Source organism: Pygocentrus nattereri, chromosome 23, assembly GCF_015220715.1.
Source record: "Pygocentrus nattereri isolate fPygNat1 chromosome 23, fPygNat1.pri, whole genome shotgun sequence".
Taxonomy (NCBI): Eukaryota; Metazoa; Chordata; class Actinopteri; order Characiformes; family Serrasalmidae; genus Pygocentrus; species Pygocentrus nattereri.
This window is the reverse complement of record NC_051233.1, coordinates 11,768,063-11,782,129: the sequence shown is the minus strand read 5'-3', so window position 1 is coordinate 11,782,129 and position 14,067 is coordinate 11,768,063. Positions and strand designations below refer to the sequence as shown.

At 40.4% G+C, this 14,067-nt stretch overlaps 1 protein-coding gene across 1 annotated transcript in view; it reads right to left on the bottom strand.

Moving 5' to 3' along the window:
• Window positions 1-1,491: 1,491 nt before the first annotated feature.
• adamts15a (ADAM metallopeptidase with thrombospondin type 1 motif, 15a) overlaps window positions 1,492-14,067 on the bottom strand; it is a 28,748-nt gene continuing 16,172 nt past the window's right edge. The window contains exons 5-8 of the mRNA XM_017701773.1: window positions 13,490-13,667; window positions 12,144-12,319; window positions 7,560-7,735; window positions 1,492-5,206 (exon numbers count right to left, since the gene is read on the bottom strand). Of these exons, the coding sequence (XP_017557262.1) occupies window positions 4,399-5,206; window positions 7,560-7,735; window positions 12,144-12,319; window positions 13,490-13,667 (1,338 nt within the window). The 3' untranslated portion in view covers window positions 1,492-4,398. The remainder of the gene's footprint in view (window positions 5,207-7,559; window positions 7,736-12,143; window positions 12,320-13,489; window positions 13,668-14,067) is intronic.

Below are 14,067 nucleotides of genomic sequence, written 5' to 3'. Positions count from 1 at the left end.
CAACAGATACCAAACATGTCCTGGCTGACTGCATTTAGGGCAAAAGGGAAAATGAGGTAAATAACATTTTTCAACAATTACTATAAAAATATAAAGAGGAAGACAAGATTTATGGGTCAGGCTTTTTCAAACAGGAAATACAGGACAGGCCGGCATGAGTGAGGTCGTATTTTCCTATTTTCCCATCCAGTCCCCCCCCCCCCCCCTTTCTATCCTGTCATCCCCTGGCAGGAGCTTTCTGGCTTGATCCCACGTTTCCCATTGTCTCTCTGTATGAGCAACACGGGTCATGGAGAAAGCAATGGCAGCTATGAGGAAGATGTGGAGTGAGAAATGGCAGCAGGGAAGCCTACGTCTCATCCTGCTTCTTCCCAAAGGAAACGACCAGCCAGCCCAGTCATGCAGATGAGTAACCAGCCTGTTAATCTGGGTCACTCTTACAAAAAATTGGTTGAACCACACAGCACATCATAGCTTTTTGTGTGTCAGCATGCTTTATTAACCAACAGTGGCTCCACAAGCACTGCTGTTGTCGCTGAAGTTGCTGCAAGTGCTGGTCAGCAATATGGCTGTGATGTAACTAAAATATTTGTCCCAATTTAGTTCTTTAGTTTTTCCATTAGGACCCCTGGAAATGGATGGAGACTCTGAAACTGTTGCAACAGGCCTCTGGTTTTTGTACTACTCCTGCGAGAAGATTTCTCTTGTAATGGGTTACATAGAAGGTCTGCATGCTAACATCTAAACCGCAATGCTTATATACCTTCTAGTGACTGCTTATACCATCTAGCCTCTCAGGCAAGCAACAGATGAATGAGTGCCAGGAAGAGAAAAACAGAGGGACTAGGAATTTGACTGTGTATTAGAGAGAAAGCGCGAGAGAGAAGGAATGACAGAAACAAAACTTGTATAGTTGTCCTTTTTCAATATTCGTATGTGGGTCAGCTGAAATCAGACATTTTTCAGCCACTGTCATGGCAATGCTTTGAGCTTGATGTAATATTCCCAGTCTGCTCTCGGTCCTGACACTGTTCTCCCAATGGCTATATATACCCTTCACCTAATGAAGTCTAACTGCCTTATAAGGCCTGGGACAGTGAGCATACAGCTGCTACATGCTAGCACTTGAAATGTGGTCCACGTGCTTTTTCTCTCACTTTCCATCACTCCCTCCCTCTCTTCCTTCTTCCAGTGAAGAAGTATCCTTTAAACAGACTCACTCTGTGGCAAAGCGAGAAACTACAGAACTATAGAAACTGATGAGAGCAAAGGACATTCTTTCCCTCAAAAGTGAACTTGAAAGATAAAAAAAAAAAAACAAATGTGAAAAAGTTGCCACAGATGGATTTTAGTCATGTCTGAATGTTTATGAAGCCAATCACTCGTTCCAAAGAAGCTGCTTCTTTTAGGTTTGCCATAAAGGCTTTTACTGCCAATGTGTCATTTCACTGAGACGAGAAGTAAACAAGGGAGCAGATCCAGACAAAACAATGATTTGTTTGTACATGTTTTATTTGGAATAAATACCTTTGAAGTCATGACAATTCAAAATGCCAGCGTTAAAAAAAAAAAACATATACATATTTCAATAAAAGACATAAAAAGGTATTTACACGACTTATTTGTGCACAGCCAGATGGATGTATACATGGTATACAAGGCAGCCCATGCAGGACGTTGAAATCTTTTGCCTAACTAAAGCGCAAAAGAAAGACAAACCAAAACAAAACAATAAACATTCCAAGTAATACAGGAACCATCTTTTAGATGGACGATATGGTCGCTCTGAAGAACCTTGCGCGTATATGTTTTGCTGTATGATGCATTACAGGATTTTACACTTAAGAACAGCTCGGCAGGTTGGCGTCGGAAACCGCACCAACCTCGCACCGCAAGCTGCCTCTTCTTTAAAAATCACTCTAATAGTAACAATAACTTAGTTAATATGGCAACTGTACCAGACAGGGCTTGATCGTAGCAGCTGCACCTCTGGCTCAATGGTAAGAGTGGAGGAGAGGAGGAGTACAACTGAGACAAATGAGTAAACAAACGATGAAGGAGTGGGATGACAAAATGAGATGAAAAGCATGGGGCACAGTTGTTGGAGATAACGTGGTGAAATGTTGGTTAGGTGATCTTGGCCTATTTTTGAGAGGGCTGGAGAGAGTCTGGAAAAGCTAACATACTAACTTAGAGAGTTTTCTCAGTTCCATTTCAGCTTTTGGTGCTTTATTCCTCCTATTCTATGACCCGTTAAAGTGGCCTTCACCAATGTTTTAAATCGCAGTGTCTGCGTTTACATGCAAATATTCCAGTTATACATTATAGCTGGCTTCTTAAGTATGCATGTGTAGAGAACCACTCTGTAGATGTTACTATGACAACGAGCATCACGTTAATCCAGTCAGTGTGAGACGAGCAGCAGTGTGTTACCTGAGTTTACCGTCAACACACTTGTGTTTTTAATGACTTTAAAATTATGGCAGACTCAGCAAAACGTACTTCACATGTACTTATTAAAGGGGGCAAGAGGAAGACGTCTGGCGACATGTATCTGAGATACAGCTCATGTGAACTCACTGTCGTTCATTTGCTTATATACAACTGAAGCGTTATGGCGACCCAACCTACTAGCCATCCTAACCAGCTTCTGGCTCTTGTCATGTTGAACGTCTGACTTAAAGACATTTTTCTTCCTCCTCCTCTGTATAGTTTTTTTTTGTTTTGTTTTGCTATGTGAAGCGACCTTGGGTTTGTGAAAGGCGCTATATAAATGTAATTTATTATTATTATTATTATTATTATTATTATTATAAATGCACCCATTACAGTGCAAATACACATGCGCAGAAATTTCCGACTGGGAATGGAATCAGATACAGGTGTTTACATGCCTGTTATTCTTCTACTTAATGGATTATTTACAGGTTTAACAACCTTATTCAATCAGAAAGAAATTATATTCCAAATGGCCTCAATCGGACTAGTCTCTTCCGACTGAGGTGTATATCTTGATATATTCTGATAAAGCTATTAGTAGGATTATTAACGGATTATCATGCTGCATGTAAACGTGTCTAGTTTTGTGATGAATGGAGTCTTTTTAACTTGTTTAAAAACCAAGATAAAAAAGGTCTTGTCATGTTTTTCAACTACAAGATAGAGATATCACATTTTCCCCACAGAATAAAGCATGGGCAAACCAGCAATTCCCACTGCCTCAAGATTTTGCAGATAGGAGATACTGCAGCAATGCTAATCGTTAGCCAATTGTTTTATGTTGTAATCAAAATAAACATTAGAGTCATTTGAAGGCATTCTCTAAACAACTGTTTCTCCAGAATATTCTCAGGACTAAGAATATATCTGTGGGATAAAATGGTGGAGAGCACCACTGATGATGGAAAACAATCAAATCATTAAACTGTTTTTGCAATTACTAACATCTTGAGCATGTACCCCAGGCAAGTGTCGCACTCCTGACCCTGTTAATGTCCAACTTGAACCCAGTTTAATCTCACCAGCCTCTCCCTACCATGTCTGTGCCTTTAACATAAGAAGGACAGTTGCAGCCAGTTTCATGCAGTACAAGGGCATTTTCTGTGCTAATTTGCTATCTAGCTGTGGAATGCTATTTTTTGACCCAGGAGACTATCAGTGTTTGAGTTGGCCTCAACAGCAAATATTCTTTGAAGGGTGTCACCATGGTCATTTATCAAATGCTCACATAAAAGTGCAGGGTTTTTAGGGAAAATCTTGTGTATAGTCAGTGAACTGACCTGGCTGCAAATTCAACAGGATCATACTAGCAAGAGACAAATATACAGTATATCATCCCTGTCCAAAGAAAAACAAGTATCTCCAAAATGGTAACTTTGCAGAAGACGGCAAAAACTTTCTGTACATTCAGTGGAAGCTAATGTAGAAAGATTTTATTCCAAACTATTCTGGAACATTTCTAGTGGTCCATTAATTATAACAGTTTCATGAAAAGAGATACCTGTTTTTTAGGGGCGGAGGTTTGGACAGCAATGATATGTCTGTTGTATCATTACTGGGGCAGTTATTTGGGATAACTGGTTAAAGTTTAGTTTGAGCTGGGTTACAATTAGAGGTAGAACACTGTTTACAACCGTGTTTAACCCTGTCTTTCCACCTCTTTTCTTTCGGTTACTCTCTCTGTTATATGAGATCATTTCCTTTTACCATTTTGTACATTTTTCTTCTTCTTCATGTTGTTCCCTTTTCGCAGGCAGTACGCAAGAACTTAAAACAAAATGCACCAGAACAAGTAAAGTCCTGGATCGTTTATCTTTTTTTTTCTTTGTCGAGTATCATTTGACAAAGTGACAAGTCCATGAAAGGAGATAATGGAAGAGTGTGTGGGGGTGGGGGTCATTAACAGGGTTTTAACGAACAGAAGTCCAGCTCCTGCGGCTTCTTCATGCCTGTGCAGTGCTCCCTCGGCAACAGCATCCCTGTCTGGGTGGCACAGCGTAGGGGGCGTCTTTTGAAGCCCTTCCCGCAGCTCCTGGAGCAAGGAGACCAATCACCCATTTCCCACACGGGACAGGGATCCCCACACACCCGCATGGCATTGGGCCTTTTGGCTGGGTCACAGTCTGTTCCAGGGCCACCGTCTACCCTAAGGCACTGCACCAGCCTCCTTTGGAGGCCGTTCCCACAAGTCACTGAGCATTCATCCCACCTGGCTGCTGCCCACTTCCCAGGGGGCGGGGCCTCTTTGGCATAAGAGGATGCGAGCTTTTCCATGAGGAGGTCGGCTTCTTTCCCATTGATCCCGCCCTCATCGACCAGGACACTGTTTTCTGCCTGTTCCCTGCCCACCTTCTTTGCTGTCTTTTCCTCTTTGCTGTCCCGCTTCAGGTAGAAGGAGTAGCGGATGCGGGGAGGGGTCATTTGGCCCACAGACAGCACCTCTACAGTCAGCGGCTCCCCCAGAGGCTTAACAGCATGCAGGGTCTCAGACTGTCCGCCTGTGCCACTGTAGCGGAGCAGGCTCCCTCGCACCAGGATGTCCCTCTCCACTGCTGACACCACATAGTTTCCATTCAGCAAGTAGTTGCCCTGGCTGTTCTTCACAGCCAGGTAGTTGTCATCGCTCACTATGCCCTTGTAGCCACGTTGGCGGATGTCGATGTTGGAAGCACCCACCGGAAGCATGACAACAAAGTTGTAGCCATGGCTGAGGGAAAAAAAGGCAGTTTAGGGCAGTTGTACATAAGAACATGCACAAATTAACAAATATTTAGTTGACATTTTAAAGAAAAAATTATTGTGGAACCCAAAACATAATCGCCTTTTCAATGACAAATTTGCATGGCCCTTTTCTAATGGTGCCTGAAAATGGTTGGTAAGTTAGCTTTGTTATTAAGTAGACTTGGTACCACAGGCACAAGGATGTCTTACAGAACTGTTTAAAGAGCATGTCCCACAAAAAAAAGCATCTTTAACTTTAGCTAAGATATACACTATATTGCCAAAAATATTTGCTCATCTGCCTTCACACGCCTATGAAACTGAGTGACATCCCATTCTTAATCCATAGGGTTTAATATGAAGTTGGCCCACCCTTTGCTGCTATAACAGCTTCAACTATTATGGGAAGGCTTTCCACCAGGTTTAGGAGTGTGTTTATGGGAATTTTTGACCATTCTTCCAGAAGCACATTTGTGAGGTCAGACACTGATGTTGGATGTGAAGGCCTGGAATTCATCCCAAAGGTGTTCTGTCGGGTTGAGGTCAGGACCCTGTACAGACCAGTCAAGTTCTTCCACACCAAACTTGCTTATCCATGTCTTTATGGACCTTGCTTTGTGCTCTGTTGCACAGTCATGCTGAAACAGGAAGGGGCCATCTCCAAACTGTTCCCATAAAGTTGGGAGCATGAAATTGTCTAAAATCTTTTGGTCTGCTGAAGAACTAAGAGTTCCTTTCACCGGAACTAATGGGCCAAGCCCAACTCCTGAAAAACAACACCGCACCATAATCCCCCCTCCACCAAACTTTACACTTGGCACAATGCAGTCAGACAATTACTGTTCTCCTGACAACTGCCAAACCCAAACTCATCTATTGGATTGCCAGACGAAGATGCATGATTCGTCACTCCAGAGAACACGTCTCCACTGCTCTAGTCCAGTAGCGGCGTGCTTTACACCTCTGCATTCGACGCTTTGCATTGTACTTGGTGATGGTGATCAACCGTGGAAACCCATTCCATGAAGCTCTCTATGCACTGTTCTTGAACAAATCTGAAGACCGCATGAAGTTTGGACATCTGTAGGGATTGACCGGGATTGTAGGGCAGACAGTTGGTGACCTCTGCGCACTATGTGCCTCAGTATCCACTGACCCCGCTCTGTCATTTTATGTGGCCTACTTCGTGGCCAAGTTGCTGTTGTTCCCAATCATTTCCACTTTGTTATAATACCACTTACAGTTCACTGTGGAATATTTAGTAGCTAAGAAATTTCACGACTTGACTTGTTGCACAGGTAGCATCGTATCACGGTACCACACTGATTTCACTGATTTGGATGGGTGAGTGAATACTTTTGGAAATATAGTGTATATTTTCCTAGCTTGCCAAGTTTCACAGGTATAAAATAGATATTAAAGCAAATAAAAATGAAATTGCTCTTTCAGAGTTTTGCTTGATTCATACAACTATTTACCAATCTGCATTAATTTATTTGAATTCTTCCCATTTTGTTTTTTGAACACATTTTAGGCTGTTACTCGTCAAGAAGGAGGGTCCACAGTTCCCATCAGTGGCCGCATGAATCCAGGTGATACTAACATGCCTGGAATTTGAGGTTACAGTAAACTTAACCAACAGTTTATAGTGCTAAGTGAGAGCAACAAGTTATTTGACCAGCCACAATGAATATTGTTTTGCACTATCACATTGTATTATCCATGTTAAATAATGCTGTATGTCAAATAGTTGTGAATGTGACAAATCATGGCTTGTGGCTGATCACTTCAAAACTTAAGTCTGACATGTCAAATAAAACTTAAAGACTACAGGCTAAAGACACAGTCAATTAATAATAAAACATTTTGCCCATTAAAAACCTTTACCCAAAATTACAGATACAAACAAATATACTTGTTTAGAGTTTCAATTCTCCAGCTATAGTTGGTCAGAGATATTCTGTAACTTCTGTAGTTTTTTTTCTTTTAAGTGCTGCCAATTACTACAACCCAAAACTATCAAAATATTTGATTTGACATCTCCTACAAAGGGATGCAGTTTGCCTTCAAAGTTGGTTATGCATGCTTTTGGACTTTTGTTTGTTTTGCACCACCTACCCCCACCTGTCTAACATAGCCCTGTAATTCCCTCATTTAATAAATCACTCAGACAGGAACATGTGAAGACATGGTCTGAGTGCTTTAAATAATTACATGACGATTTTACTGGCTACAATGTCACATGTGACCCAAGTTCTGGGGAATAGCATGCTAGTATGATCGGAATGCAGGCTTCTGTTTATCTTCATGTGTCTATGCTTCAGGTACTGATGGCTTACGTAGGTTTTGTGAAGAGTCCTGATATCTTCTTGCAGTTTTTGTTGTCTCCCCCACACACACCACACTTGTCAAACTTCTTGTTGGAGCCCAGTTTGCCGTCGCAGCCAGCCTTGGAGCATTTGCCTTGGACACAGACCCCTGAGGAGTCAGGAGAGCATGGAGTTCCATCCACAACCTGCAACAAAACAGGACAGAAGGTTGACTCCATTGATTATACTGATTCTCCATGCCATACCAAACCTGGAGTTGTACATAGACTTTAAAACACATTGATTTAACACCAGGTTTGTTATATCCTTCAAATTTCTTGTTGTGCCCCCTTGTGGTATGTTTTTATGGAGTCTTTTTTTTTATGTTGGTGGCATTGAGGTACTCTAAGGTCCAAAGGCTAGCATAAGAACACACTATCTAAAGTCCAGACTTAAAATTTCATGGATGTTGACTGAAGGCATTGATTTATGAAGTGGAGTATTCTAGTGGAGCTAAAAGATTTTGGATAGCTGATCATGTTTCTTCTATTGCTGATCTGATGATGGCTGTCCTTGCTATAAGGACAATAGGTGCTATCATTAGGAACATGGTGTTTGGGACCAGGGTTTCTGTTAGCCAGTAAATACTGAAATTTGACCAGAACAAAACTCTACAGGATTGGGAAATTAAAATTTCATAATACACAAAGTCTGTTACAAATATTCATCCAAACTACATATAAAATTAAATAAATAAAAATCCTGTGGTGTTACGTCTCCTTTTTGTTCTTCATATGAGGACGAGACTGTCACAGACTTGTTCCACAGTTCAGTTGCTGGCCCCTCAGTGTCAAGGCATGTTTATGCTAATGTAATGATCAATGGCCACCTCAAGCTTTCAAGAAACTTTTTACTTTATGTCAGCAACAGCCATAAAGTCACAAAGAAACTAAAATGTTATGAACCATGCCATAACTAAAGGTCACCACATGTTGGAAAGCATTCAAAAATTCAAAACTACGGAGCTTAGTGAAGGCGGCATGGTGGCGTGGTAGGTAGCGCTGTCGCCTCACAGGAAGGAGGGCCTGGGTTCGATTCCCCGGCTGGGTGACTGGGGTCCTCTCTGTGTGGAGTTTGCATGTTCTCCCTATGTCTGTGTGGGTTTCCTCTGGGTTCTCCGGTTTCCAAAGTCCAAAGACATGCTAAATTGCCCCTAGGTGTGAGTGACTGTCTGTCTGTCTGCCCTGCAATGGACTGGCGACCTGTCCAGGGTGTATCCTGCCTTCCGCCCGAAGACTGCTGGGATAGGCTCCACCCCCCCCCCCCGTGACCCTGACGGAGAAGCGACTTGATGGATGGATGGATGGATGATTTTAGTGAAGGCACTGACATTCGCTCTTGAAGCACACTCAATTTTTTTGTGCCTCACTCAGCATTATGCCATGATCGCATTAAAATAAAACCATACTGAGACCACTGAAAGACAGTAGATCACATATGGCTTCAAATTTACACCAAGAAAGGTAGTCTTTCAGATAAACAGATAAAAGCTAATGCTAAGTCAACTCAGCTAATGTTACTAGCCTAGACTTTTTTCACCTTGTATCTTTTAGCTTGAAAACAGTGAGTTTGTGGAAAAAGTAGTAAACTGATATGAAACTTGAGGCTTCAGATTACTGTGTTATGTCAATAAATGTATAGTGTAAAAATGAACTTGCCATTTATCAGTGCAGTGCATTCTATGCAGAGTTGGGTTGGAGCAGAAATGTGGACTGTCTGGTGGTCCCTCAGGATTGATTTCAGAACCACTGCTCTAGTGCACATGTAAAAAGTCTAAGAATGTTTCTGGTGTGGAACATTCTATTTTCTGATCTACTAAACTGACAGGTTATGTAACTGTGGGACGTGAATAAAGTATGATGAGAAATTTGCTTAACGCATCCTCATAAACCACTCAAGCTTAAATCGCAAGAGAGAAGAGCTTGTGATTTATGAGACACAAACCATTTCCTTAAAAATATTCAAACTGACATGAAGGTATGATTATAGTGTACCTTTCCAGGTCACCCTGATCAAATTGCATAACAGCTGTATGAGTGGGCAAAGTGGTATTTCACATGCATTGATTTTGGAATGTTATTCAGTGATGTAGCCATTTTTAAACATAAAAGCCATTTTTAAACATAAAAATGAAAAATGTTTATTTCAGAATCTAGAACAGACATAACACAGCAAGGCCCAATCCCATTTCACCCCTTGCCCCTACCACTTAGCCCTTACTCCTCTGTTTTACATGTTGACACCTAGGTGTACATTGCCCTGATTATTGTTGATCTAGATGGGTGCAGTGTCAAACATAGATTTTTCAGAGATACACTTCAAAAAGAGTACTGCAAAAAATGAGAGGTCAGCTCAACTCAAAATGATATAGTAACTGATTACATGGCTTTTCTTGACTTGACTCAACTTGAGGACACACAACTCAAATTTCTTAGTTGAGTCAAAAATTCTCTTAATGTTTTTAGTTCTGCATCTCAGTTATGTAAATAAAATGAACTTGTTTTTTATACTCAACGTTCTCACAGGCCAAGACTCTCTCCATCACACCATCCTGTGAGACATGGATGGCTATGGCATCGCTGGGGCTCAAACTCACAACCTCCTGTTGGGTTGATGGCTCAGTCCGCTGTACCACTCAGGAACACATGAAGCAACTCAGATTTTGTGTCTACAAATGTTTAATACACTGGAGAAAATATTTGTTGTTTTGACTTTGAAGCGTGGCACCATCTCATGCAGCTGTCTAATAATTCATCCCAACATCAGGAGGTTGTGAGTTAGAATCCCAGCAATACCACAGCTGTCCATGATTCAGAAACCCAAGAGGAGAATATGCCAGATGGGACTGTGTGAGGAAAGGAGCGCCAGCTAGTGGGGAAACTGAGTAAAAAAACACATTCAATTTAGTTTATCTAACCAAGATGCAGATCTAGAAACAGTAGCTTGGAGAATTTTTGACTCAACTAAGAAGTTTGAGTTTGAGTTGTGTGAACTCTGGCATCCTCAAGTTGACTCAACTCAAGAAAAGCCATGAAATCAGTTACTAAATCATTTTAAGTTGAGCTGACCTCTCATTTTTTACAGTGAGGGTTATGAGGGAGAAAAGGGAAAACAGCAAGATGGCTGTGCAAGCAACCAAAGAAACGCACAAATATGAGTATTTTCTCTGTTAAAACGATACAGGAACCATTGTATTATCTTCTTTCTTCATAACAAGCATAAAAATTGCTAGGAATATGGTGATGTCTCAGTAGCTAACTAGCTAGCTAAATTTTCTGTTCCACCTTAAATGACAGTTACATTCTGGCACCTCAGGCATCGGAACTGCTGCACGATTTAAGGTGGAATGGGAAAACTCCAAAAAGCGAATAGCTGACTTCAACTTCATATCACTGAAGAATTAATGATGGGCAATTATAACCATCTCATCCCCTCTTTGAAGGCATAGGATGTAGGATATTTATAAGTATTACAACTTATTCCTTAATTGCAATAAGTTTTTGGCTAACAGCTTTGTGAAAATAGGCCTTAATTACTCAATTTCTGACCCTTAATCCTTTTATTCCAGCACATAAAAGCAACAATTTTCTGCCCTTTAATCTCAGTCAACAATGTTTTGTGGAACTTATTTGATATGTAAAGAATGTGATCTAGCAAAGCCAGATATAGGTCGATTTTTGATCAAAAACATTAATAGGAATATACCTGACACTTAAGTCTCATTTTATTGTCACTCTAATTAACCTAGTCAATAATAAGCTCTTACCAATCTGAATTCTAAAACTGTGCACACGCTCAATCAGAAACTACTAGAGCTCATCCAACAATAAAGGCAGCATAGAGCTTCTTTTATACTGAGATAGAAAACTGCTGGCTCCAATTCCACATGGAATTGCAGGCATTGTAAATTGTCTGGCAGCACGCATAAAGCAGTTACAGTAGACTTCACCATGTCTATGAAAGTATCGCTAGGAAGGCGACAGGTTTGACAAGGTTAAAAAAAAATACGGTGCTTTTTGAAATCAAATATGCTGAAACAGCAGTTGTGCTGTTTTTTAATGTCTATGTTGTGTTGCTGTGTGAATATTTCCTCCAGGCAGATTTTTGTATTCAGTGCATTTTTATAAGAAAATTCTGAATCTTTACAAAATAGTCCGTGCATGGTGACACTTATATTCTGCAATGCAAAGTGTGACAAAGTACATCATAGAGATGCACAATGCCTTGAGAAAAATGGCCACTCAATCAATTATATAATCAAATTCAATTGCACTGTGTGAACAACAAAGTTCATAAACAACCAGGAACAACCAATAATTCCTTCTAGCATGTTTAGTAATAAGCTGTGCAACAATATGAGACATCATTTTCTTCATTTGAATTTTGTTCAAAATACCATATCAATGATCAAATCGTGGTTCAAGTGTATCGTTACGTCTTTATACCTAAACAATCTAACTGGTGCATTAAACTGATTCTTAAATGATCAAATCGAGTGGTTTTGAAGTTTATTTGCCAGTGTATGTCGAATGAAATAAATCCTTTATAGCTCACCTTGGGGGCCAGAACGTAGAAGTAGCCAGTTCCATTAGCCCTGCATATCAGCTTACATTGGTCTTTAGGAGACACTCCTGAGTACTTGGGCACCCACACGACGGAGGGTGCGAGGCGATTGGTGTTCAGGCTGAAGCCATTGTAGGCCTCACACTGTTCTTCACGGTAACTCTTCCCTATGTAAGGGAAGAAACAGAGAGAGGTTAGTAAGGAAACAACCTGCAGTAATTAATAATAATGTTTTGTTTTTATAGCACCCTCCCAAAGCTCAAAGTTGCTTTAAAAGCATCATCAGCAGAGAATAAATCCAAACAAAGAAGCACAGTAATAACAGTGACAACAATTGAGTCCAACAATGAAATCCAGTAATAACAATAACAGGAATAAAACAAATAGACATGACAGTACAACTAAAACAAATAAAATGAACAGGACAGAAAAAATAAGACTATAACTTACAGCAAACACTATGGCAGAAATGTGCCCTTATCTTTTCATCCCGAGGAAGGTATATAAAACCAAACGAGTGCTCTTTTTAAAAAGCCCCAGATTTGAAGTTCGTACAATATACTTACCAAATTTAAATCATATGCTGTTCTATTGAAAAAGTGCATTTAGATCGAGGTTCAATGATAAACAAATACAAGTGGGTTAAGCTTTTCTCAACCAAATGAAGTAACTGAGTCATGAGGTCAAGCCTTCCTCTGCGCATGATGCACTCAACTTAGTTCCCACTGAAATGGTACCAGATCTACAGTATAATGACCAGACGTCATTTTGCTCTTTGTTGTTGTATAAAGATCTAAAGGTTCCACGTTTGCAGGCCATGAAACTTTGTAAAAGTGACCCAGAGTGCATATGTCCAATTAAAATGATGGATTGTTATCTTTACATGTACAAGTGCAGCTGGCAACAACACCAGAACATGTATTTGAACTACATGTCAAAACTCCCCCTCTGGTTCACTATTTTAAAGCAATTGAATGAGCAAAAACCAAGTGTACACAATTTTACTTGCTTCTTTATTCTGCACTTACTAGCCTCCTATGAGGCTATTGTAGATAACTAGTAATGGAAGAAGCTTTAGCAAATAGTGGAACATTTTTAAAGGTAACAGTATGTTTGTGATGATTTTGCTAGACTGAATATAAGTTTGTATTACTTGTTAGCTTTAATGCAAAAGTGAGGAAACAAACTTTGAAGACCAAACCAGTCTTGGCTGCCACTATATTTGGCGTTAGGGAAGATTGCATATATTATTGGCTAAATATTTGCTTTACACTCCTATAAACCTTTAAGTAAAGTGTACTGGGCTTAGATGAAGTTGCATACTGAAAAGTTCTTACCAGTGTCAGGGCACGGTGTGAGGTTGCAGGATCTGTACTTGACCCTCACTCCTTGGCAGTATTTGCCTCCGTTCTCTGGCAGTGGGTTATTGCACTCTCGCCTCGCCAACTGCACCCCACCACCACAAGTCCTAGAGCAAGTTCCAAATGCCCCCCATTTGCCCCACTTTCCATCCACCTAGAGTAAGAGAGAGAGAATGTCAAATTCAGAAGACTTCAATATGGTGCTGTTATTTGCCCTCAACAACTGATATAAATATCAGTCCATCAATAACCAGGTGTGATGTAAGACATATGCATGTGCTAAAATCTTTGCCTTTCTCTTGAGTGACCTCCTACATTCAAAGAAGACATCAGTGCAAGTTAAACATGTTTCTTGATCTGGATTTGCAGAACCTTTATTCACCCAAATCCAGAGTTTAAGTATGTTTCAATATCAAAAATGATTTTTTTTCCATTATATAGCTGAAACCAAACAGTAACTCTAATAAATTATTCTCAACATATTTTACTATGCTACACTTTATAACCCATGTCTAAAGGACTTTGAGCTGCCACAAGTATTGCAATAATATAGA